Consider the following 25,888-nt stretch of genomic DNA (forward strand, 5'->3'; position numbering starts at 1 on the left):
TCAAGATAGTAAAGGGGCTATTATGAAATCTTGAAGGAATGGCATCAAAGTTGCTAGTCGTGTTTGTTTCTGGATGTTGAGGTTACAGATGCTTTTTATTTTATTTATGTTTATATTACTGTAGTTTTCCCCAGAGAACATGTAATACCTACTTAATAAAAACTTTATTTTGAGTTTTCAGAAATGGGTAGATGATTTTTGGTGTCCTGCTACTTATAGAGTAGCAGTGTTACTTAAGTGTTAGCTGTAGAAGCACAGGCTTTGGAGTTTGACAGACTAGGCTTCAGATCAGCTCTACTCTTTACTAGCTATATGGCCAACTCCCCTAAGCCTGGGTTTCTTTATCACTAAGATGGGAAGGGCAATAATAATGCTTTAAGGCTTAGTGCTGAAATGAGATCTTGAATGTCATTGGGGGTTTTCAAACTTCACTGTGTGTAAGAATCACTTGGAAAGCTGAGACCCACCCCCGGTGGGTCTTCTCTAGATCTTGTCCCCAAATCTTATGCTGCTGGTCCTCTTTATCTGCACAGTTGAGTCATGCACAGTGTCCAGTTGAGAGTAGGTGTTAAGTAAGGGAATGCTTAGTCACATGTGGCTAACCTATTATTGACTTGTTTTGGGCTTGTAATAGCAGGAATTTTGTAGGTTTGTCAGTGAACAACTTACCAAGAACTGTTAGATAATACTATTAAAGAAACTTAAGAAAAAATATATCTGTTATAAAACTACTCTCCATCTTTTGTTTTTAGATATTTGGAGAGAAATACCAGAGTGCTGTTCTGCACTCAGTAGCACTGGTTGGTGGGAGGACTTTGGGATGACATGTTACTCTCTTCTGTGCACACTTTTGAATTGAGTTTTTATGACATAGATTTATTGTCTTGGTTAAAACTTTTTTTAAGTGATTACAGGTTAGAGGAGGAACAGAGTCTTTTTGTGCTAGAAAATGCGGCTAATACTTGCATAGGGCTTGGAACAGGTTCTAACATATTAGTAAAACTCCATAAATGTGAGCTGTTACAAGTACGTGTGTGGTTGTAGAAGAGAGGCAGTGTGACATGCTGGTTAGGAGCACTGGCTCAGGAGCCAGGCTCCTCGGGTGCAGATCCAGCCTCTTACTAGATTTGTAACCCTGGGCAAGTGAAGTCACCCCTGTAGTTTTCTCATCTGTAAAATGGGGACAGTAAGAGTCAGGGCTGATACTCAGCCAGTAAACAACTAGCACAAAGGGGAATACTTTGGGGTGGGGGGGTAAGTAGCCATTGCCTCAGATCCTTCATTGGTGCCTCCCCAGGGCCTCAGTAACTCACCTGATCAAGTGAATAGAAGAGTAACAGCTGGCACAGCGAAGGACGCTTCTGTTCTCATTGGGCGGTGGGGTGCCTTCCTCACGTTCAGATTTTGAGTATCACTTCTGGTGATAGTACCTACTTCTTAGGGTGGTTCTGAAGATTGAATGAGTTAGTGTATATAAAGGGCTAAGAGCCATGCCTGACCCTTAGTAAGTGCTCAGGAAACTTTGGCTGTTAGTACTGCATCACATTAGTTTTCAGTTTGGAAATAGCTGAGAAATACGTGGGAAATGAAGAAGCAGAAAAGGACACATATTTATGAAAAGGACTTTTAATAGATTTTTCATTTGAGTGTATAATTGTAGAACCACTAAGGAATATTGCTTAAGAAATGCTTATTTGCAAGGATTGCCAGGTGCTCTCATTGAAACTTAATTACTGCAGCATTAAAACCAGTCCTTTATTATTGTGGGGTTTTTTTCACTTTCTAAATTTTCAGTATTTCTGAAAAATTCATTAAAAGTTGAACCTTCTGGTAAATTAAACTTTGTTTCCCCTTCATTCTTAGGATATTTTGTTTTGTGTTTTTATAGCAATACGTCTGGTTTAATATTGGCAGTGTGGACACCTTTGAGCGGAATCTGGAAACTTTACAGCAGGAATTGGGCATAGAAGGGGAGAATCGGGTTCCTGTCGTCTACATTGCTGAAAGTGACGGGTAAGACTGTTCACTGTGCTCTGTGTGGGTTGCTGTGTGTTCTGTCACCAGATGGCAGGTGACATACGACATTCTCAAGTCTGTCTCAGTTGGGCCAGACTTCTTTTAAGTCATTGGTAATTTACTGGTTTTTGTTCATGACTGCTTTTCTACACATTTATATTTATCTTTGATTAAGCAATAGTTTGGGGGTATTAACGTCCTTTAGTAGGATTTTAGCATAAAGAGCCCCTTTGTGTTAAAGAATGGCATTGCCACCTTTTAACTGTCATTTACATTTATTTTTCAGAGTTTTCCAGGAATTTTAAGTAACTCTTTTTTCTCTTGTCAGAGCTTGCTTGTTCCCTTTGGGGTTATTTCTCTTTAATGAGACCAGTTAGAAGTCTGAGGCCTCCAAGAAGGGCCCATTGATTTCAAGAGTCACTTGTCTTTGAGTTTCTATAGGAAATCTATGGCCTTTGAGTACTCATCCATACACCCAGATAGATTTCCTGGCAGTTACTCCATTCGCATTGAGGTGTACCTTGCTACGGAGTTAGCAGTTCAAGAGTGAAAGTACAAGTAAATCTTAATTTTTTTCTGAATAAAAGAGCAGAAAAACGGATTGCTAGGGGCGCCTGGGTGGCTCAGTCGGTTAAGTGACTGACTTTGGCTCAGGTCATGATCTCACGGTTCGTGGGTTTGAGCCCCGCGTCGGGCTCTTGTGCTGAACACTTGCTCGGAGCCTAGAGCCTCTTCAGATTCTATGTTTCCTTCTCTCTACCCTTCCTCCACTTGTGCTCTGTCTCACTCTGTCTCTCAAAAATAAATTTTAAAAAATTAGGCAAAAAAAAAATGGATTGCTAGTGTGCTAATTGAGCTGGTAGTATTACTCTGTTTTAGAGACTTTCTTGCATCTTAGTTGTGTCAACCTACAATTTACCTGTTTTTAGATCCAGATAGCTATCAAGATTGTTTCACATGTGCTATATCCCTTGGGCCCTGGGGCTGTCATATAATCATTTAACTGTATAGCTGCTGCTGAAACATTACAGAAAGTTTGGTTGCACCATTCCTTAAACATCTATGGTCAGTGTATCTTTTTTCCCCCTCCAGAAATAAACCAAAGGTAAATTTTTCTATGTTCTTACTGCCTGCTGTGGGGGCCTTTAAAAATTGTAAAAGATGAAAACTTAAAAAGTAGATCCTGGTTTTTTGTTTTTTTTAGAGCTAAACCGTGTACAAGGTTATGATCCTAATTTCTTAGGATAAGTTCAGCTAACTTGCATTATATTAACCAATATGAGTATATATCTGAGGATATACTCATATATATGAGTGTGTATCTCCAGGCTTTAAGTCCTGTCTGAGCAGCGCCCTCCAGAGCATGAGCTTGGAGGACAAAAGATTGCTCCCCTGGGAGTCAGTCTGCAAAGTCTGCACAAGCTGCACGGAGTGGCCTGTGCAGCGCTTACCAACAGATTGCTGTCACCATTGTGTACAGGGCTTTTGAAACTGATCTGCCGTTAACTGAGCGAGGGTTTGATACTTAGAAGACATCTCTTTAGAATAAGTTGACAAATTCCAATTAAGAGAACTGCAATTTCTGCCCAGGCTAACGCCAGGTCATGTTAAAACTTCTAAGTAATTCAAAAGAAGTTTCTTTGAAATGCAGATATAATGATAGTAAATTACAGCTAGGTCTGTATCGTGCATAAATGGAGATTACTGGGATAGAAATAAAATCTCAGTAGACAGTATATGTGTTAAGAACAGTTTTTTCTTTGGTCTCGTCTTCTGCAATTCTACGTCAATGATATTGAGACACTGAGATTGTCTTTGTGCCTCAAATAAAACATTTAGAATATTCAGGTTTTACAAAAATAGAAAATGTTTACAATTTTTTCCTAAGCAGTTACCAAAAAGTGTATCTTGCAAACATTTAAAAAGCCAAAGAGTAACAGTCTTAAAAACATGTCAGTGTTGTGTGTGGTTTCTTTTATTTAGCTCGTTTCTCCTGAGCATGTTGCCCACGGTGCTTATCATCGCTTTCTTACTGTACACCATACGGAGAGGGCCCGCCGGTATTGGCCGGACAGGCCGGGGGATGGGTGGACTCTTCAGTGTTGGAGAAACCACTGCCAAAGTCTTGAAGGATGAGATAGATGTGAAGTTCAAAGATGTGGCTGGCTGTGAGGAGGCGAAGCTAGAAATAATGGAATTTGTGAATTTCTTGAAAAACCCAAAGCAGTATCAAGACCTAGGAGCAAAAATCCCAAAGGTAAAAAGTGAACGTTCAGATTATTTTCAACGTATTAACCCAAAAATTGTTTGAATTTTTTCTCTGAAGTTATACTTTTATGAAGTTTGATTACTTGTGACAAAGTAGCTGTTTTTCTTCTTCTGTCTTATTAGTCTCTGCTTTACTCCAGGGTTTTTTCAGGTCAGTTGTTCCGTGGGAATGTGTCTGCTTGTATGTGGTGTGTATATTCCTGAAAAGATTTGTGTTCTCTCCCCTTGGAAGCCTTCCCTGTTTCGCCTTCCTTCTCCCTCCAGTCTGATTCGGATACCCCGTCTCTCAGTAACTGTGCACATGAGCGCATTACCTCCTGCTGTCACCCGCTTGTCCCTCCCTTAGCAGGTTTGAACAGACCATTTGCCTGGGCCTGGCACTCAGATTCGTGGCACAGGATTTGGTGGAGAAGAGATAGCACTGATTCTAGCCTCCTTCTCCCAGGAGTCCCCATGCCTGCTGCTGGTGACAGGCTGGCCTTACTGATCCTTATACTCCCAGGGCCAGGCTTGGTCATTAAGTAAATGAATCCAAGATGTTTAATTATTTAAAAAAACCCACTAATAAAGTTTACTTTAAAGGAATCCTTTGTAAAGGAAATCGTTTCCTTGATTTTCATATCATGCCTGTGTGGATGAAAAGTCATATTTGATAATTTTATAATTTTCTGACTTACGTAGTATCTGTGCACATCATGCCTAAACATCTATACAACTTGAATAATTAGACTGAGCAAACACATTTTCCCTTTTTAACTACATTCATAGTTGGTCATTAGATTTTTACTTCATTTGTGAAATTTTAAAGGGAAGAAAATAAGCAAAATGTAATTTGGGAGTGTGGTGTTTGTGTCTCTTTGAATTATTTAAGTAAACCTCAGTTGGCTTATTTATTTTTTATACTTACCTGTTAAATTTTTAAAAATTTATTTATTTTGAGATTGAGAGAGAGAGAGAGAGAATCCCATCAGCACAGAGCCCAGCTTGGGGCTCCAGCCCATGAACCATGAGATCATGACCTGTGCCAAAACCAAGAATCAGAAGCTTAACTGACTGAGCCACCCAGATGCCCCAACCTCAGTTGGTTTATTAATAGATATTCAGCTTAAGTCTAAAGATCTGAAAAGCAGTGCTAAGAATCTTAAAGCGAAGTATGTAAGATTTTACATTCTTACTACATTTTTTAAAACAAGGTAGTCTCTAATCCTTTTCTTCCTCTTCTTACTGTTATAAAAATGTTTTGCCATCGTTGTTTAAGGAACGTTTATTATATAATCAGAGTTTATAGACAGATTTATATCTTAGAATTGTTTGTGGATATGCAATTTACTTTTCTGAAATTCTAGCTAAATATACTTTTCCTTTTTTATATCTGAAGGGTGCCATTCTCACTGGTCCTCCAGGCACTGGGAAAACACTGCTAGCTAAGGCCACAGCTGGAGAAGCCAACGTCCCTTTCATCACTGTTAGTGGATCTGAGTTTTTGGAGATGTTTGTTGGTGTGGGTCCAGCTAGAGTAAGTCTTTCATTCTCTTATGATGGCGCACCCTCCTCTGTCTCCCCCTGATCTTCCCCCCAAATACGGAGCTGGTAAAGATGGCCCTGGACCAGACTGGTGCAGTCTGTTTATGGGTTGTCCTTTTGTTGTTGAGTTGTAAGAGTTCTTTATATATTCTGGATATTAGTTCCTAATCACATACATTATTTGCAAATAATTTCTCCCATTCTGTGGGTTGTCTTTTCCCTTTCTTGGTAGTGTAGCACAAAAGTGTTTACTTTTTTTTTTTTTTTTTCAACATTTATTTATTTTTGGGACAGAGAGAGATAGAGCATGAACGGGGGAGGGGCAGAGAGAGAGGGAAACACAGAATCAGAAACAGGCTCCAGGCTCCGAGCCATCAGCCCAGAGCCCGACGCGGGGCTCGAACTCACGGACCGCGAGATTGTGACCTGGCTGAAGTCGGACGCTTAACCGACTGCGCCACCCAGGCGCCCCAAAAGTGTTTACTTTTGATGAAGACTAATTTATCCATTTTTTTTTTTTTGCTGTTGCTTGGGCTTTGGTATCATATTCTAAGACTGTCACCATCCAAGGTCATAAATATTCCTGTGTTTTCTTCTAAGAGTTTTAAAAGTTGTAGCTCTTATGTTTAGGTCTGTGATCTGTCTCAAGTTAATATGATGTGAGGTGTAAGGGTCCATCTTGGTTCACTCTTCTACATGTGTATATCTGGGTTTCCTAGCACCATTTGTTAAAAAGATGATTTTTCCGTTGAATGGTGTTGGCACCCATTTGTCTCTCTCTATACCAGTACCACAGTCTTGATTACTGTTCCTTTGTAGTAAGTTTTGAAATCAGGAAGTGTGAGTATGGGTTAGTTTTTAAAGAAACACTTAAATTTTTACTCTTGTGTATTTTACCAGTGTCTAAATATTGACTTTTTTTTTTTTTTTAAACACTGTAGAAGTGCCAAGTGCTACCACAGTTGCTTTTCCAAACACCAAGATGCAACTTATAATCAGTAACTAAGTGTTGTGCCACCGACTGGTAGCATTTTTTCTTTGTCAGTGGGAAGTATATTAATGATGAGTCTTACTATTGATGGCATCATAATTTAAATGAGCTATGATAGGTAAAGTAGGTGGATTCATAGGAGGGCTGTCAGACGGCTAGGGGAGCCTGGGGGACTTGAATGTTTATGATGATGGATCATGGAATCTGGTACGGGTAGGAGTGGTGGGGGTTGGCTGAAGACAGGAGAGGAGCTGTGGGTGGTGGGGGTAAGTGGTGGGCCTAATGGGCTAGAGATCCAGAAGAAGCCGGCTATGAGAGAAGCTTGAGTACATGAGCAAGCCAGACCTGTGGGAGGGGGCAGAGTAGACCACGGGAAGCTGTTTGTGTAGGGAAACCTTGGCATTGCTGGCCATGGCAAAATAGAGCAGAAGGTGATTGAAAGAGGTGGGTCAGGGGACGGCCAACCAGGAACCACCAAAAAAATAGTGCCCAGTGGAGGGGGTGGGGGTAGGATGGAAGAATGGGAAATCGGGCCCAGGAAGTACTACAACCAGGAGGGCAGTGTGTCTGCCACATGGTGGGAATCTCTGAGCAGGGGTTTTCCAGCAGAATTGTTTTGGCAGTAGTCATGTTGCGTGAGGTGCACTTCAACTCCCACTGGCTCGGATGGAAAGACAAAACCCCTTCCAGTTGAGAGCTTTGCAGGGACAGACAAGGGGGTGAAGGAGGTATGAGAGGATGGGGATCTGTTGATCACTGATCTGGAGTTCAGAGGGAGAGGCCTTGGCGGGACATGAGTTATCCTAGGGGATGTGTTCAGAGCACTATAGGAATGAAAGCTAGGAAGTCTAGGCAGGAAAGGATGATGGGGAAACTTGGACTTCTGGTGAATGAAGTGAAAAGGGATGTGAGGCATAGGAGATTGTTTCTGGATCTCTTAAAAGGGGCAGGTGATAGGCTGAGACCCTGGGGATGGCCATTCCTTCATCATAAGCATAAGCACATGCTTATTAGCAGGACAGAATGTAGGTGCATGGGCCTCACACCTGCTCCTGTAGTGGCAGGGCACTGTATTATGCTCTGGGGTGATCACTGTGTGGTCTTGTGTAGTTCACGGCCTTTACGGTGTGTATACATGTTACCTAGATCTGTTAGTAAGTGTCTGCTTATTAACAGCCTGCCTCGGGCCAGAGTAGTTTGAACTTTTACACTGAATATAAAGTTTACACCTCTACAGTATTCTTTTTTGGTAGGGTAAAAATGTGTAGTATTAATTTGTTGCTATAAAAATAGCAGATATTGGGGCGCCTGGGTGGCGCAGTCGGTTAAGCGTCTGACTTCAGCCAGGTCACGATCTCGCGGTCCGGGAGTTTGAGCCCCGCATCAGGCTCTGGGCTGATGGCTCAGAGCCTGGAGCCTGTTTCTGATTCTGTGTCTCCCTCTCTCTCTGCCCCTCCCCCATTCATGCTCTGTCTCTCTCTGTCCCAAAAATAAATAAACGTTGGAAAAATAGCAGATATTGTTAGCACTTTTGATATATACAGTAAGTTATGATATTATAGAAATAATATTTACTCACCTTAAAGCAGTTACCCACCACCTTACTCATCATTTGCCACCTCTTTGCTTCTTATAACTCTTTTTAAATATGTAGTGCACAGTATCTAACACAAAAAGATCATCTTCTTCTTGGATGGAAGCATGATGTTTATTTTTTATTAGGAGGAAAATAATTTTCAGTTATTAAGTGACTCTAGTGTTTATATTTTTATCCAGGTCCGAGACTTATTTGCCCTTGCTCGGAAGAATGCCCCTTGCATTCTCTTCATTGATGAAATAGATGCCGTGGGAAGGAAGAGAGGAAGAGGCAACTTTGGAGGGCAGAGTGAACAGGAGAATACACTCAATCAGCTGCTTGTGGAGATGGATGGTGAATATTCAAGTCTTTTGTATTTTAAACTACATTTTCTAATTGTTTTCCATATAGCTAAAGTGAGAATCCTTATGTCGGTATTGAGTTCAAATTTTAAAAAAGTATTCTCTAAAACAAGCAGCCCTTTTTAAAGGCTCTTCTGTACCAGTATGGATAATGCCAAAATATTCTTACTTGGCAGCCTGCCATAACAATATTGGTATTAAGATGGTGTTTGCATCTGGAGGTGAATAAGAGAAAAATTGGTGAAATGATTGCAAAAGAATTGTGGTCTCATTCTTAAAATCATCTGTGATTCTGAAGCATCAGGAAAACCCATGCATAACCAAGTGTGTGAATTTGGCAGATTTCAAATACTAAGAGAGTAGCAGTCTTTGCACATTAGTCAGCTTTTTCTTTTATTGGGAAAGCCATTTTGTGGGATGTGAGAATACTTTGTGCTGTAAGATACACGGATGCTGTTGTGTGCTCAGAAAGGGAAGCGCAGTGCTCAGTACTAAGCTGGTTTACGAGACTGAGCTGGACATCAGACAGGCATCCTCGGCGATACTGCAGGTTCAGTTCCAGACAACTGCTATGAAGTGACTATCGCAATAAGCGAGTCAGATGAATGTTTTGGTTTCCCAGTGCATATAAAAGTTATGTTTACATTATGTTGAGTCTTTTTAGGTATGCAGCATGTGTCTTAAAAAATTGTACATATTTTTTTGGTACATATTTTAATTAAAGAATGCTCAGAGTGCCTGCGTGGCTCAGTTCGTTCAGCATCCAACTCTTGATTTCAGCTCAGGTCATGATCTCCTGGTTCTTGAGTTTGAGCCCCACATTGGACTCTGTGCTAATTACACAGAGCCCATTTGGGATTCTCTGTCTTCCTCTGTCTCTGCCCCTTCCCTCCCCTCAAAAATAAATAAATAAAGATTTTAAAATCTTTTTTAGCTTCTATTGCTGAAAAATGCTAACCGTCATCTGAACTTTCAGTGAGTTGTAATCTTTTTGCTGGTGAAGGGGTCCTGCCTCAGTGTTGACAGTTGCTGACTGATCAGGGTGGTGGCTGCTGAAGGCTGGGATGGTTTGTGGCAGTTTCTTGAAAGAAGACAGCAACGAAGTTTGCCGCGTTGACTGACTTTCCCTTTCATGAACAGTTTCTCTGTAGCATGCGATGCTGTTTGATAGCATTGTTTACCCACAGTAAACTCCTTTCAGGTTTGGAATCAGTCCTCTCAAACCCTGCCCCTGCTTTATCAACTAAGTTTTTGTTACAGTCTAAATAGTTTACTGTAATTTCAACAATTTTCACAGCAACTTTACCAGGATTAGAGTCCGTCTCAAGAAACTACTTTCTTTGCTCATCCATAAGAAGCAACTCCTCAGACGTTCCAAGTTTTCTCATGAGATTGCAGTAATTCAGTCACATCTTCAGGCTCCACTTGTAATTCTGGTTCTCTTGCTATTTCTCCCACATCTGCAGTCACTGCCTCCACTGAAGTCCTGAACTCATCCATGAGGGGGCAAATCAGCTTCTTCCAAACTCCTGGCAATGTTGATATCTTGACCTCTTCCATGAATCACAAATGTTGTTAGTGGCATCCAGAATAGGGAATCCTTTTGATTATCTCTGGCAGCTATAGCCCTACGAAATGTATTTCATAAATCATAAGACTTAAAAGTCAAAATCACTCCTTGGTCCATGGGCTGCAGAATGGATGTTGTGTTAGCAGGCATGAGACAACATTAGTCTCCTACATCTCCATCAGAGCTCTTGGGTGACCAGGGCATTGTCAGAAGTAATATTTTCTGAGCAGCTGTCTCAACAGTGGGCTTAAAATATTCAGTAAACCATGTTATAAACAGATGTGCTCTCATCAGGCTTTGTTCCATTTCTAGAGCATAGGCAGAGTAGATTTAGCATAATTCTTTAGGGCCTGAGGATTTTCAGAATGGCAAATGAGCACTGGCTTCAGTTTAAAGTCACCAGCTGCATAGCCACAAACAAGAGAGTCAGCCTGTCCTTTGAAGCTTTGAAGCCAGGCACTGATATCTCCCCTCTAGCTATGAAAGTCGTAGATGGCATCTTCTTCCAATCCAAGACTGTTTATCTGCATTGAAAATCTTTTACTTAGTGTAGCCTCTTTCATTAATTACCTTAGCTAGACCTGGATAACTTGATGCAGCTTCTGCATCAGCACCTGGTGCTGCACCTTGCCCTATTATGCTATGGAGACAGTTTCTTTAACCTCGTGAGCCACCCTCTGGCAGCTTCAAACTTGTTTTCTGCAGCTTCCTCACCTCTCTCAGCCTTCATAGATATGAAGAGAGTGAGGGCTTGGCTCTGGATTAGGCTTTGGCTTAAGAGAATGTTTTGGCTGGTTTGATCTTCTATCCAGACAGTTAAAACTTTATCCATGTCAGCAGTAAGTCTGTTTGCTTTCTTATCATCATGTGTCCACTGGAATAGCATTTTAATTTCTTTCAAGAACCTTTGGTTTGTATTTACTCCTTGGCTATTTGGCACAGGAGGCCTGGCTTTCCAGTCTATCTCAGCTTTCAACATGCCTTCCTCACTGAGCTTAATCATTTCTAGCTTTTGATTTAAAGTGAGAGACTTGAGACTCTTCCTTTCACTCGAACACTTAGAGGTCTCTGTAGGGCTAATTGGCTTAATTTCAATTTTGTTGTGTCTCAGGGAATAGGGATGCCCAAGGAGAGGGGGAGAGGGAACAGTTCATCGCTGGAGCAGTCAGAACACACACATAGTATTTATCAGTTAAATTCATTTATATGGGTGCAGTGTGTGGTGCCCTAAAGCTATTAAAATAGTAACATTAAAGATTACTGATCACAGGTCACCACAACAAATACAGTAACAAAAAAGTTTGAAATATTGCAAGAATTACCAAAATGTAATAGAGACAGAGTGAGCAAATGCTCTTGGAAAAATGGCACTGATAGACTTGCTCAGCATAAGGTTGCCACAGACCTTCAATTTGTACAAAACACAGTATCTGTGAAGTGCAGTAAAGCAGAGTGCAATAAAATGAGGTCTGCCTATATCCGATTAGGGTAGAGCTCTTCCCTCACTCTGTGGTGGTCAGTCCATGTATGGCCATATTTGTGGGCTATCAGCACCAAAGCTCTTTCAGGGCCGGGGTCCTGAGGGTGAAGGCTCCTGTAGCCAAGGCATTGACATTGGAGAAGTGACCAATAGAACCAAGCAGAGTCTGGCAAAGGGGCTGGAGTTGGAGGTTGATACCTGTCTTCAAATACTCAATGGGTTGTCTTGTGGCCCAGGGAGGAGGTTAGACACATTCTTCGCAAATTTAATCACCACAATTTTAAAACGTTTAAAAAATGAACAACATATTCTCAAGTTACAGTTCTATAAATTACAATCTTGCGTGTGGTGTGTGCGTGTGTGTGTATGTGTTTTATTTTGACAGAATGCGCACTTGAAAAAGTGCAAGTGGGGGAGGGACAGCGAGAGAGGGAGAGAGAGAGGATCCAAGTAGACTTTGCAAGGTCCGCACAGAGCCTGATGTGGGGCTTGACCTCAAAAACCATGAGATCATGACCTGACCTGAATCCAAGAGTCAGGTGCTTAACCTGCTGAGCCACCCAGGCACCCCTTTGGCATTTGTGTTTATAGAAATGATGCTTAAAGCTTTAAGTCTGGCATTTGTTTTTTTATGTCCCTAGGTTTTAACACAACAACAAACGTCGTCATTTTGGCGGGCACCAATCGACCAGATATTCTAGACCCGGCACTGATGAGGCCAGGGCGTTTCGATAGGCAGATATTTATTGGTGAGATGACCTTCATCAGGTTCAGTCCAGTTCTTATGAGGAGAGATATAACTATTTCACTTTGATTTTTTTTTTTCCTTAAAAATAATTTCTCAAGGACCACCGGACATAAAAGGAAGAGCCTCTATTTTCAAAGTTCACCTCAGACCATTGAAGCTGGACAGTGCCCTGGAAAAGGAGAAGCTGGCAAGAAAACTCGCCTCCTTAACTCCAGGGTTTTCAGGTGAGTGGAACAGAACCTGATGTCCTGTGTCAGAAGTCTTTTAAACCAGTGACCTTTACCAGCTCCCAGTGCACTTTTACCTCTCACCTTGGGGCCTCTTCAGTGGGAGACTTCAAACATATACAGACATTGAGAAAATACTATAATGAACCCCTCTGCACCCATCACCTAGCTTCAGGAACAGTTCTCAGTGCGTGTTAAACCTTATTTCGTATGTACCCCACCCTCTTCCTGCTGCCTCTGGATTATTTGTATGTGGGTGTTTGTTTTGTTGTTTTTTTTTTAACAACTCTACTGACATAAAATTCACATACCATAAAGTTCATCTGTGAATTGTAAAGTGTATGATTCAGTGGTTTTTAAAAAGTGTATTTACAGGGTTGCACTGTAACTGCTGTAGTCTAATTTTAGGTCATTTTTATCACCCCAGAAGAATCCATTAGCAGCTACTCCCTCCATCCCCAGCCCTAGGCAACCCCTCACCTACTTTCCATTTTTATAGATCTTCTTATTCTGGACATTTCATGTAAAAAGAATTACACCACATAGGATCCTTTCTCCCTGGCTCCTTCCACTTAAGTGTAGTGTCTTCAGAGTTGAGCCATGTGGCAGCAGGTGTCAGGACTTTATTCCTTTCCCTGGCTGGATAATATTCCAATGTGTGGATGGACCACATCTTCTTTATTTGGGTTGTTTCCATCTTTTTGCTATTGTGAATGATGCTGCTGTGAACATCCATGTACAGATTTTTATGTGGACATACGTTTCATTTCTCTGGCTATATACCTAGGAGTAGAGTGGCTGAATCACTTTTTGAGGAACTATCAATCTGTTTTCCAGGGTGGCTTCACCATTTTACATTCTCACCAGCAATGTAAGAGGGTTCCAGTTTTTCCACATTCTTGCCAACACTGGTCGTTGTCTGTCTATTTGATTGCAGCCACCTTAGTGGCATCTCGTGGTTTTAATTTGTGTCTCTAATGACCAGTGATGTTGAGTATCTTTGCATGTGTTTATTCCAAGGGTTTTAAAATGTAAATGTGAGCCTTTCTCACTTCTTCCAAACTCAAATTTCTTTTCTTCCAAACTCCTTTCTCCTATCTTTCTTCCAAACTCAAAATGAAATAAAAATGAACATTTGGAAAGTCTTAGAGGATTATATGTAAGTATATGGTTAGAAGAAGATATTCATCTTAAATGTCCCAGGGTTCTAACTTTTTATTTGTTTTGTATCTTTGGACTTTGGAATTTATAACGTTTTAATGTTTGTTTATTGAGCTTATTTGTTTATAGCTTATTTGACTTACTATATGCTTTATCTGAAAAGTTAATTTGAAGAGACTTGGGGCACCAAGAGACTTGGGGCTCAGTCAGTTGAGCATCTGACTTTGGCTCAGGTCATGATCTTACAGTTTGTGAGTTTGAGCTCCGCATTGGGCTTGCTGCTGTCATTGTAGAGCCCGCTTTGGATCTTCTGTCCACCCCCTTCCTCTGCCCCTTCCCCGCTTGCGCTCACTCTCTCTCAAAAATAAATCATTAAAAAAATAAAAAATTTAAAGAGACTTATCGGGGCACCTGGGTGGCTCAGTTTGTTAAGCACCCGATTTCAGCTCAGGTTATGATCTCACGGGGGTTTGTAAGTTCGAGCCCCACATTAGGCTTTCTGCTGTCAGTGCGGAGCCCACTTTGAATCCTCTGTCTGCCCCTCCTCTGTTTTCTCTCTCTTTCAAAAATAAAGAAACCTTAAAAAAAATAATAAAGAGACTTACGGATCTAGAAAGCATTTGACAAGCTTCACATATTTAACTTTTGGTATTTAACTGCACCATTATTTTTAGTGCTTATGTTTTTCATTGTATTTCAGCATATTGCCTAATGTCTGTATTAGTCACTCTCCCAACAGAGTTGATAGAACTAAGTTAGTTAATGGGCATTTAAAAAAAATTTTTTTTTAATGCTTATTTATTTTTGAGACAGAGACAGAGCATGAACGGGGGAGGGTCAGAGAGAGAGGGAGACACAGAATCCGAAGCAGGTTCCAGGCTCTGAGCTGTCAGCACAGAGCCCAATGCGGGGCTTGAACCCACAGACCGTGAGATCATGACCTGAGCCGAAGTCGGACGCCCAACCGACTGAGCCACCCAGGCGCCCCAATTAATGGGCATTTTTAAAGACTGTCTTAGTTTGTAGTTACATGAGCCATATTGCCTATAAAGGTAAATGGCTGCCTATAATTATCTATTTACTATTACTGATACTTGCATCTCAGTTCAAAGGGCCAGGATTGTACCAGGCTATTACTGACTGCTAGAACAGCTTAGGGTCATCATGAGTCAAACTGAATTGTATTACGTTAAGCCCTTATTTAGTCTACTGCTGGTTGAGAAACTGACTGGATATGATCATCCATAATGTGTGACCAATCAGTTCAAGTATATTTGGTGGTAAGCTGTTCTGTATTCATTTTGTAGGGGCTGATGTTGCTAATGTCTGTAATGAAGCGGCTCTGATTGCTGCAAGACACCTTTCGGATTCCATAAATCAGAAACACTTTGAACAAGCAATTGAGCGGGTGATTGGTGGTAAGTAAACTGAATATAACTCAAGTCAAAAGGCCAATAAAATCAGTTTGAGACTATAGGTTTCTCTGTTTTGGCAAGATCTAGAAGCAAAGAAAAGTCTATCCACCCCACCCTGGGGCTCACCATGCACCTGCTGTGTGTCTCGGTACTGTGAACTTCCCCTTCCCCCACCCACCCCATGGTCTGGTGGAGATGGGTGCTGTTGGTTTGGGTGAGTTTGAGACAGCAGCCTAAACTACTCCTCACTTGTATTGGCAGCAAGCAGCAAGGTGTCTTCCCCTGAATTATACCGATGTAGTGTTTTGAGAATGTTTTGAAAAACAACCTTCCTGTTTCCAAATATTTTATTGCATGAATGTGCTCTGTGCTAGGTATAGGTGATGGATAAACAGCTGTAGCAGCTGTTTAACCAGGAAATTCTCACCCCACAAGCACAGTAGGGGATGTACACGTTTTCCGTGCCTTCTAGGGAGCTTATAGTTTGATATGCATAAAAAGATAATTCCAGAGGGGCAAAGAAGGGAAGGGCACTATGGTCAGGCACAGCTCTATAGAAGAGGGGGGATTTAAACAGGTTTCAGTAGCGGGTGGGGGGTAGGTATGGCATCAGAGTGGCAGGAACAGAGAAGGTAGTTTAGAGGTAGGGTTACAGCCTGTGTTTTGGGGAGGGAAAGCAAACCAGTCAGACTCCAGTTCTTTGGGAGGTAAGGCAAAGCTGAAAATATTTAAATCTAGATTTTAGAAAGCCTTAAATGTTGAGTTCAGGGGCTTTTGAAACTGTTGACCTGTGGCTAGTATTAAACTAATGGATTTTTCCTGAGCTATTGAGTAGGCTTTAAGAAAAAGAATCTGACATTGAAGAAGAGAGCGGCATCTGAAGGCAGAGAACATCGTAGTCATCAATGTGGGGCAGTGTACTTTAGCACAGGTAGTCCCGGCGATAATAGGCAAAAAAAAAAAAAAAAAAAAGGACAGCCTTACAGGCCATAGGAAAAATGGGGTGCTTCGAGAGGCAGCTGGTTTGGCAGAAGGTGGAATGTGCAGAATTTGAGACAAGCCGGGCGGGCTGTCCATGTGGAACTCTGCAGCACCACGGTGCCACAAGCTGTGGTTCCCGTGGTGTGGAGGTGGGTGAGAGGGCTTGGGGGGTAGGGGACGCACAGTAAACACTGCCTGTATTTGGTAGCGGAGGCGAGGAAAGTGAGCCAGCGAGGTCAGCAGAGCTTGTATGATACAGGCCCAGGAGGTGCATCAGCGAGTAAGGCAAGGAATAGATGCCATTAGAGGAGATCCAGGAGGTTGGAAGAGATGGGAGACAAGGGCAAAGACACATTTACAAAGGACTTAAAGGCAGGGTCCAGTGATGTGGGACATTGAGGAGCATGACCTCGGATTTGGCAACAAGACTCTTCTTGGTGTCTCGTGACGTGACAGTTTCAACTGAGTGGATAATACGAAGCCAGATTAATGGAGATTCCCGTGAGGATCTAGAGGCTAGTATAGCAGTGTGTTTAACCTGGGTTAGATGCTAACTAACTAACTAACTAACCAACCAACCAACCATTGAATGAATGGACTACTTATTCTAGAAATTTGTTAATTGAAAAGAAAAAAAAAATCTAAGTTGATAGAGTTGTGAGTGGAATTAAAACATTTCACTGTAGAGGCAGGTGAAAGCTGCGTGTCTGTGCCTTTTAGGTGGGGGAACAGTCAGTGCTCAGTGTGAAAGAAGTCAGGGCGGCAGGTCTAGGAGGGGCCCTTGCTCTGAGGTGGACGGACACTTGCCTGTTCACAGCTCAGCCACTGTAAACTGGCCACGAGCAATTGTTCTGCAGTAAGCATACTGGGAAAATGAAAAATTCCAGGGGTAAACTTGGTGAGGTGTGGAATTCATATTTTCTTATACAAGCAAGAACTGCTTATCTCTGGAAGGCAGCGGGCTTACCTTCTGTAAATCTCCACCTTTCCAGCTCTGTGGTATGTACTTGTCTTGGGTTGTGTTATTGGGAACAAAGCACTCTCTCTTTTTTTTAATCCTTCGGACTCCTTAATACGTTATCATTTGAGAAATTCTCTCAGATGCATTACCTTGAACACAACCAAACTACTTTCGTCATGGTGTAATGATTTGTATGAGTACAAGCTATGTAGTTAGTGTCTATAGTACAGAGATGCAAATGAATTTAGCATCCACCTTGATCCAGGCCAGAGAGGGATTGTACTTGGATTAGGGGTCCCCCGGCTGTGTAGTCAACACGTGGGCCCAGCACAAGGGGTCTCCTGGGTCTGTTTTCTCAGGTCTGCCCTGCTGCTCGTTCTTGGAATCCCTAGGGTCAGTTGATTAGTGTGTTGGCTGCTGCAGCATTGGTTTAGCTGACTTGCTGAGTAGGTGTTTCCAGATCTTCATCCGGCTCCCTTTTTCCTCTCCCGTTTGCCTTCCGTCAGGAGCAGACAGCAGGCAGTCTCATCTTTGTTTACCCTGCACTTCATAATTCCAAGTACCTGGACTAAGCAGGGGTCATTCCATGAATGGGCATGGAATTTGTTATCTGTGCTTTCTATGAATTTTATGTTTTTTGACCTAAATGCTGAATTTTGTCTTGCATTTCTATTTCCCAAAACAAAATAGATGACTCAAAAGCGTGGTCGAGTTCAGAAAAAAGTAGTCCTGGGGGTAGTGAATGCATTTTGCAGGAGTTGGGTGTATTTTGAAGTTGGTCCTTTGCTCTTAGTCTGACCATGGTTGGGAATTTCTGGATTGTCGCAGACAGCTTAGTCTCTAAATCATATTAGAGACTGTGTAGATTGAAGTGTGTAGATCGAAAAACCATCTTTTTATGACAGTGCCACAGAGTCAGTGTTTTTGGTTTTTTGTTATTATTTTGTCAGGCTTAGAGAAAAAAACCCAGGTTCTGCAGCCCGAGGAGAAGAAGACCGTGGCGTACCATGAGGCAGGTCACGCGGTTGCCGGGTGGTATCTGGAACACGCAGACCCACTCTTAAAGGTAAAACAGTTCGTGTCAGACAGATTGTGTGAGCAATTACTTGAGGAGAAAGTTGCACTCCCACAAAGATAAATACATAAAGAAATTTGGCCAAGATGTCTGGTAATGACAGTGGGATGAAGAGGTTAGCAAACTTTCCTGCAAATAAGTTATAAAGTTTGGAAAGAAGACTGCTATTTAAGGGGACTGAAAAGTGTCCAAAGCAGATCAAAGCTGGAGGAGAGTTTACTTTTGAAAAGCAGTAGCTATAGTGGGTTAGAATTGGGAGTTAGTGACTTTCTTGCCTGAGGAATTTTCCGTGGCCACAGTGATGGAAAAGGCTGGCTTTACCGTATTGAGGTGGCAGAGGAGAGAGTTCAGGATTTGAAGACTATTGGAAATTTAACAGGAAAATCCTGAAAGCAAGAAAGTTACAGAGGAATGAGACCCAGGTCTGAGTTGAAACTGCCCAACTCCCTGGCTGACCACTAAACAATGCCTGCACAGGGAGACCCCAGAGAGCCTGGCAAAAAAGAAAGAAACCAAAGAGAAATCTCCTGAAAGATGGGTGTACCAAGTGAGATTGTTAAATTTTTGCTTTTTCAACCGAGTGCGGTCCCCAAACCGGTACAACATGAACCACAGGAAGCAGCAGTCTGACTTGTGATGTCAGGGGACTACTGGAAATGGAGGGGGATCCCCTGAAGCAAGGTGACCACAGAGGAGATAAAGTGTGCATAAAACATCCTAGATAGGGGCCCCTGACTGGCTCAGTCCGTAGAGCATACCACTCTTGATCTTGGAGTCATGAGTTCAAGTCCCATGTTGGGGGTAGAGTTTACTTAAAAAAATGACAACAACTGGGGCACCTGGGTGGCTCAGTCGGTTAAGCGTCCGACTTGGGCTCAGGTCATGATTTCGTGGTTCATGAGTTCGAGCCCCGCATCAGGCTCTGTGCTGACAGCTTAGAGCCTGGAGCCTGCTTCAGATTCTGTGTCTCCCTCTCTCTCTGCCCCTCCCTCACTCACACTTTGTCTCTTTCTCTCAAAAAATAAACAACAATAATAAACCATCCTAGATAATCTGCAGAGAAGCCATTAGAACCTAAAAGTGAAGTTAGTAAGGTTATAGAATTCAGGATCAGTATACAAAGATCAATTGTATTTCTGTATTTTAGCAGTGAACAATTGGAAAATGAAATTTTAAAAATTCAATTTAATTTACAACAGCATCCAGAAACATGAAATATTTAAGGATACATCTATTGAAGTATTTGTAGGATCTGTACATTGAATTAAATAAGACCTAAATAAAAACAGAAATACACTGTGTTCATGAAATACCATGATCACCGTTCTCCCCAAACTCATGTATAGTTTCAGCTCACATCTCTGCCGTAAATATAGCAGACTTTTTTTTAATAGAAATTGATAAGCAGATCTAAAATTTATATGGAAATGTATATCAACTAGAATAAACCAAAACAAGTTTGAAGGGGTTACACTCCCAATTTTAAGACTTTGAATAAAGCTACAGTAATGAAGACTAATATTGCGGAAGGGACTGAACAGTTCACTGGGATGGAATAGATCCATCCCACATAAATAATTGATTTGTTGATTAAATAATCACACATAACTAATTAAATAATTGATTTTCAACAGAAGTGCCAAAGTAATTTAAGGTGAGGAGGATTGTCACACTGGTTCTGGCAACTCAGTGTTCATGTGGGGGAAAAAGCTAATGTTGACCCTTACATCATATGTAAAAAATTAATTTGAAATAGATTGTAAAAACTAAAACAATAGACTTTTAGAGGAAAACATAGGTCAAAAATCTTTGTAACCTTAGGCAGAACTGTCTTAGTATACAAAAAGCATGAACCACAGAAGAAAAGTTATGTGGGATATCGTCAAAATTGAGAATGTTTTGTCTTTGAAAGGCACTGTTAAGAAAATGAAAGACAAGTCATGTACTTACAGTACATATATGACAAAGGACTTGTATTTAGAATATGTAAAAAACTCTTAAAATTCTGTAAGAAAATGAGCAACCCAGTGAAATGATGGGGAAAAGATCTGAGCCTATACTTCACAAAAGAAGGTATACATATAGACATTAAGCACATGCAGATACTCCATTAGTCATCAGGAAAGTGCAAATTAAACCACAATGAAATACCACCATATAACTATCAGAATGGTTAAAGTTACAAAGTCAGTCCTGAGTGTTGGTTGGTTAAGATGTCAGTCTAGCTGGAGTCCTCATCCACTGCTGATGGGAATGTGAAGTGATATATCCCTTTTGAAAAACAATTTGGCAGTTTCTTATAAGGGTAAACAAATTCTTCCATACAACCAAATGGTCTCACTCCTATATATAATCACCCAAGAGAAATAAAAACATGTCCACACAAAGACTTTTACTGCTTTATTCATAATAGCAATAAACTGGAGACAACCCTGATGTCCCTCAAGAATGAAATGGATGTTTGGTATGTTTGTACAATGGAATGCTACCCAGCAGTAAAAATGAATGAACTATTAATACACACAGCAGTGTGGGCAAATCTCAGAAACAATAAAAGAAACCAGACACAGTAAAGTACATACTGTATGATTCCATTTATATACAATTCCAGAAATGGTGACTGATCCATAGGGACTGGAAGCATATCTCCGGCTGCCTGGGGCTGGAGGGGAAGTGTGGGGTAAGACTGACCAGAAGGAATACAAAGGAACTTTGCAGGATGGAGAAAGGATTTGTATCTTTGTTGTGGTAGGAAGTTAGGTTTGTCAAAATTCATTGGACTGTACACTTAAAATGGGTACATTTTACTGAATATAAACTATCCCCAATAAAGTTGATTTTTTAAAATTTTAAGGAGTTTACGCAGTGGCAAAAAACACTTAGAGGAGAAAATGAAGCCTGCTGAGCATCTAGGTCTGCCTTCCCCTTTGTCCGGTAAAGGAGGTTGTGGCTGGGGCTCACGCAAGTTGAATGGCGCCTAGGCCATATTTGAGCTGTCAGAAGGAGTCATCACTCACCAGTTGTCCTTTTGTCAAGACTGAATAATTTCAGTTGAGTCTTATAGAAAGACAAGAAATACTGTCTAGAACTCTAAGGTGAAGTTATCCTAAGAAAATATCCTCCCTGAGCGGTCACTTCTGCCAGCTCTCCTCCTGCCAAGGCTGACGGAAATTCCCAGCTGTCATGCTTATTTTTCATCAGTGACCTATCTACGTATAGATAAACATTGTGGTCAACATTTGGTGGTAGAATCCTCAACATTTTTGGTTTTGTTTTTTGTGTTTTTCTGAGTTGTCAGCATTTTGTATATTTTCTACTTGCCAGGTCTCCATCATCCCACGGGGCAAAGGACTAGGTTATGCTCAGTATTTACCCAAAGAGCAATACTTATACACCAAAGAGCAGCTCTTGGACAGGATGTGCATGACTCTGGGTGGCCGAGTGTCAGAGGAAATCTTCTTTGGAAGAATTACAACTGGTGCTCAAGATGATTTGCGAAAAGTAACTCAGAGTGCATATGCTCAAGTAAGTGTATGAAATGGAGTGTTTCTTTTTTGCTTTCTCACATTTGCACGAGAAATGGATGTTTGTGGTTGGCTCTGAAACAATACTGTTGTGTTTGGCTGAGGCTTTTCAGGCAGGAATTAATTCTTAAATCCATTTTAAAGCAATCAAAACTTTTTCATAAGAAACTCTTTTTTTGTTTTTGTTTTTGTTTTTTTTGGTTTTTGGTAGCACAGTATTTAAAGTTTACAGATTTCTCCCACTATCTGAAAGTAGAGCATTCCTATGAAACCTTTTGGAAGCTGAAATGGCTCAAAGCAAAGAAGCACTTACTATTAATTTATATGGAGCATTTTCTGAATGTTCCCACACCCAAAAAATAACTGCTGGGAGGCTATTAGAGCTCAGGACATGTCTTGCTAAGGGAGCCTGGCTGTGTCACTCCCTGTTTGCAGCACACCTAAGGTGTAACAGCTTGCTGCAAAACAAATGCTGAATGCTCTTTTCACTTCTTTTCATAAAAGTGAAAGAAAGTCCTCTTCCAATTTCTTTGGGTTGGTGAAAGCAGGTACTGCCGTAGGGTCTTTTGTGAAAGCAAGTGGCACAACGCGAACTTTGGAAAGGCAGGAGATATCTATGGTACTAAGAGTCTGTGAAGTACGTATGCATAGTTTAAAGTTCCATTTATAAGCCTGTGTGATCCCATGGCACAACACTGCCTGTACCCTGGGCTGTCCCTAAGAGCGTCCCTTCGCAGTCCCCTCCCTTCCTGTGGGACCATCCACTCTCCTGGCTTGTTATCATCCTACCCAAATTTTCTTTATCCCTGTGTGTACATCCCCAAAGTTTTGCTGTCTTGGAACTTGATATAAATGACTTTCTTTGGGAACTCGTTACCCGTATGTCAGCCCTTCTTCTGGTCTGTCACTTTCTCAGGTCTTTTTTAATGACAGTTTTGTTTTTGTTTTAGTTTTGTTTTTTTTTAATAGTTGTCCTCTTTACCTTCTGTTTCTCAGGACATTATTGTGGTTGTTTGCTCTTGCGTTCTTTGTGCCTTAATGTTCATTTTTAAAATAGTGTTTTCTTTCATATGTAACTTTTTTCTGTGTTTTAGCACCTCATCTAAGTGTTTTTGATTCTGATTTATGTTACTCTTTCATGTTTTATGTTATTTTCCTTATTTCTTTCACGCTTTCTTAAGTGGTAGGTTACAGTTTTCATCTTTTTATGGGTGTCTTCCCATCCTGCTGTCGTTATGTATGGAGATGTTATTCTGCTCCTTTTTTCTTGTGACAACTTCTTAGACATTTTTCTGTTGCCCATTTTATATGAAATTTGCTTTCTTGACCTCTTAAGAGGGAGAAGCTAGCTTTTCTAGTTTTATAGCTTTAGAATCCCCTTTTCTATTGTTTCATGAAGGTTTTAAGAACATGGCATCCTGCTTTCTGAGTTCTCTTGGCTCTGTTCCTGCTCCCTACTTTCATCTTGGCTTTCTCTTTTCTAGTGCATTTGGATTTTACTTCCAGAAACTTCTTAACATGGGGCTTTTTAGTTTTGGGGGGGTCCAGACTGGACCCCAGGGCTTCAGGGAACAGGAAAACGCAAACTCCCTTCCAGGATCACTTGTTCTCAGGTTGGCACACTTCCCTTTACAGGAAGAGCCTGGAGGGCTTGGGTTTTATCCTCTTGGGTCTGTCAGAGGCTGGCATCTCTTGCAGTATCTTGCAGGTCTCGTAGATGTTGTCTGTGGGCTTCTTGTCTTGTGTCTCTAGTTGAAGACTTGAAAATATTATCCATCACTACCACTGTCTACACAGAACACCCTTGTCCACTAAGCCAATCCAGGGATGCCCTGTAGATTTTGCCAGGTTAAAGAGTAGTGAAGTGAAATGTGCGGAGTTAACGCCATTGTAAAGACTTACTGCCATTTTATAAATCAGCCTGTCCACAAACTGGACGCCCACCACTAATCACGTATTCTTTTTCAGATTGTTCAGTTTGGCATGAACGAAAAGGTCGGGCAAATCTCCTTTGACCTCCCACGTCAGGGTGATATGGTTTTAGAGAAACCTTATAGTGAAGCTACCGCAAGACTGATAGATGATGAGGTGCGAATACTTATTAACGATGCTTATAAAAGAACAGTGGCTCTTCTCACGGAAAAGAAAGCTGATGTGGAGAAGGTAGGTGCTAATCGTATGAATAATTCACTACATGATTTTGAAGGAAAAAAAGATTAAAGTGATGGCTTGACTATTTGGGTTGGTTTATAGACATTAGCGTTTCCTGGAACTGGCTAACTCTTGGTTCCTTTCTTTATTCTGACTTTGCTTCTGCTCTGTCTCTGTGAGGAGGTGGGAATGCAGTAGTGAGCAAAAGTAGAACACAGTCCCAGCCCCTGTGGCTTTTAGGAACATGAGTGCAGGATTAATCACGACTGTTCATAACCACAAAATACACAACTGAATCAGCCCTCCTCCCTACCGTGTGTTTTACCCGTACTCCTCAGAAAGGAACTCAGCAGACAGATGGGAATTTACCACTGATTTTCACCCCTGGAATAAACAGGTAGTGACGAAAGGGCAAACAAAAGCTAGCCCAACTAGATAAGTAGGAGTCGGCACATGCAGATTACCTTTGGCTTAATTATGAGCTTTGTGAATAAACGTGCTTTGTATTTTCTGTTGTACGTCATATGATAGCACCTACCAAAGGGAGGGATTCTTCCCAAATTCAGTGGATTTCTCGCATCCAGTAAACCCTTAATTATTCAGAATCCATGCAACCAAAGTTAAAATTTTTCATTCTTTGAACTTTCCACACTCCTGAAGCACAAATGAGAAAGCCTTTTATGAGGGGTTGACACAGGTAAAGAATATTCCAGCATTGCTATTCCATCAGTAGGTCTTCACAGAGAGTCCTCCTGTGAACCTGCCCCATGCTAGCCAATCCAGAAGCACCTGTGATGTCTTTTTACAAAAGTACTCAGTGCAGGTGGAGAGAGCTGGCACCCTGGGACACTGGAAGGCATAGCCAGGAGCTCTGAGAAAGGAAGATCAGAGTGGTCAGCAAAGGCTTCTTGTAGAAGATAGAACAAGATTTTACCTAGAAGTCAAGCTACAGTGAACCAGGAGAGGAGGGGAGCAGAGAGAAGGACATGGCCGCATGGAGGCCTGGTGAGCAGGAAGTGTTTGTGGAGCAGGGCAGGATTGAGCAGATATTTGGGGGGAGAGGGGTGCAGTTGCCCCTCTAGTTCTCATAAACTAGCTAGAAAGTTTAGAAACAGTTTTAGAAATAAGAGTGACCTTCAAAATGATCTCATCCAGCCCCTTTGTTTTATACTAGGGAGTCCTTAAAGAGTCTTGAGTGAAAGTGATGAAGGTCATCATTTGAAGGAGAGTATGGCAGCAGTGTGCCAGTCCAGGGTGGTGGGAGAGACCAGCTCAGAGGCTGCTGTGGGTCTCTTCTATATTCCTGGCATGGTACTGGGAGTAGCAGCAGAAGTAAGGCACAGACAGATCTGAAAAACTGAGATTTATTGGTCAAATGTACAGAATGAACAAGAAGCCCTTGAGATGACTCCTAGTGGCAAACACAGAGGACAGGGTCAGTCTTGACACCCAAGAGACGCGGGCAATGGGCATTTGCAGATGAGACCTGGATAGGAGGTCCAGGCTGGAGATGGGATCTCTTGGTGGTGCCCCCAATAGGCAGTTGTGGGAAAGAAGGACCTGAGCTGTGAAAGACAGTGGAGGAGCTCACTGAAGACCGCTGGCTGCAGGACACTGTGTACAGGGATTCCAGGGGAGGATCCCAACACGCACACCGTAGATCCAGGGAGTTTCAGTGGGTACAGTTATCCTTTTGCGTGTATAATGCACGTACTGACAGTGGTAACAAAGACTTGTTTGGGAAGGGGAAATTCGTTCAACAGAGTGAGGATCTTGAAACACTGCAGAGTTCTGAAGTAGCTTCCAGCCCGTTTGAGAAAATTAGATCTGCTAAGAGTGATGTTTGAGCCAGCCGGGA

At 41.6% G+C, this 25,888-nt stretch overlaps 1 protein-coding gene across 1 annotated transcript in view; it reads left to right on the plus strand.

The window, feature by feature from the left end:
• AFG3L2 (AFG3 like matrix AAA peptidase subunit 2) overlaps nt 1-25,888 on the plus strand; it is a 40,970-nt gene that overhangs the window by 12,841 nt on the left and 2,241 nt on the right. Inside the window, exons 7-16 of the mRNA XM_023241733.2 lie at nt 1,889-2,013; nt 4,000-4,273; nt 5,663-5,800; nt 8,576-8,729; nt 12,429-12,536; nt 12,634-12,759; nt 15,231-15,341; nt 18,231-18,346; nt 21,680-21,880; nt 23,848-24,042. Coding sequence (XP_023097501.1) covers nt 1,889-2,013; nt 4,000-4,273; nt 5,663-5,800; nt 8,576-8,729; nt 12,429-12,536; nt 12,634-12,759; nt 15,231-15,341; nt 18,231-18,346; nt 21,680-21,880; nt 23,848-24,042 — 1,548 coding nt within the window. The remainder of the gene's footprint in view (nt 1-1,888; nt 2,014-3,999; nt 4,274-5,662; nt 5,801-8,575; nt 8,730-12,428; nt 12,537-12,633; nt 12,760-15,230; nt 15,342-18,230; nt 18,347-21,679; nt 21,881-23,847; nt 24,043-25,888) is intronic.

The sequence above is a fragment of the Felis catus genome, chromosome D3, assembly GCF_018350175.1.
Source record: "Felis catus isolate Fca126 chromosome D3, F.catus_Fca126_mat1.0, whole genome shotgun sequence".
Classification (NCBI taxonomy): domain Eukaryota; kingdom Metazoa; phylum Chordata; class Mammalia; order Carnivora; family Felidae; genus Felis; species Felis catus.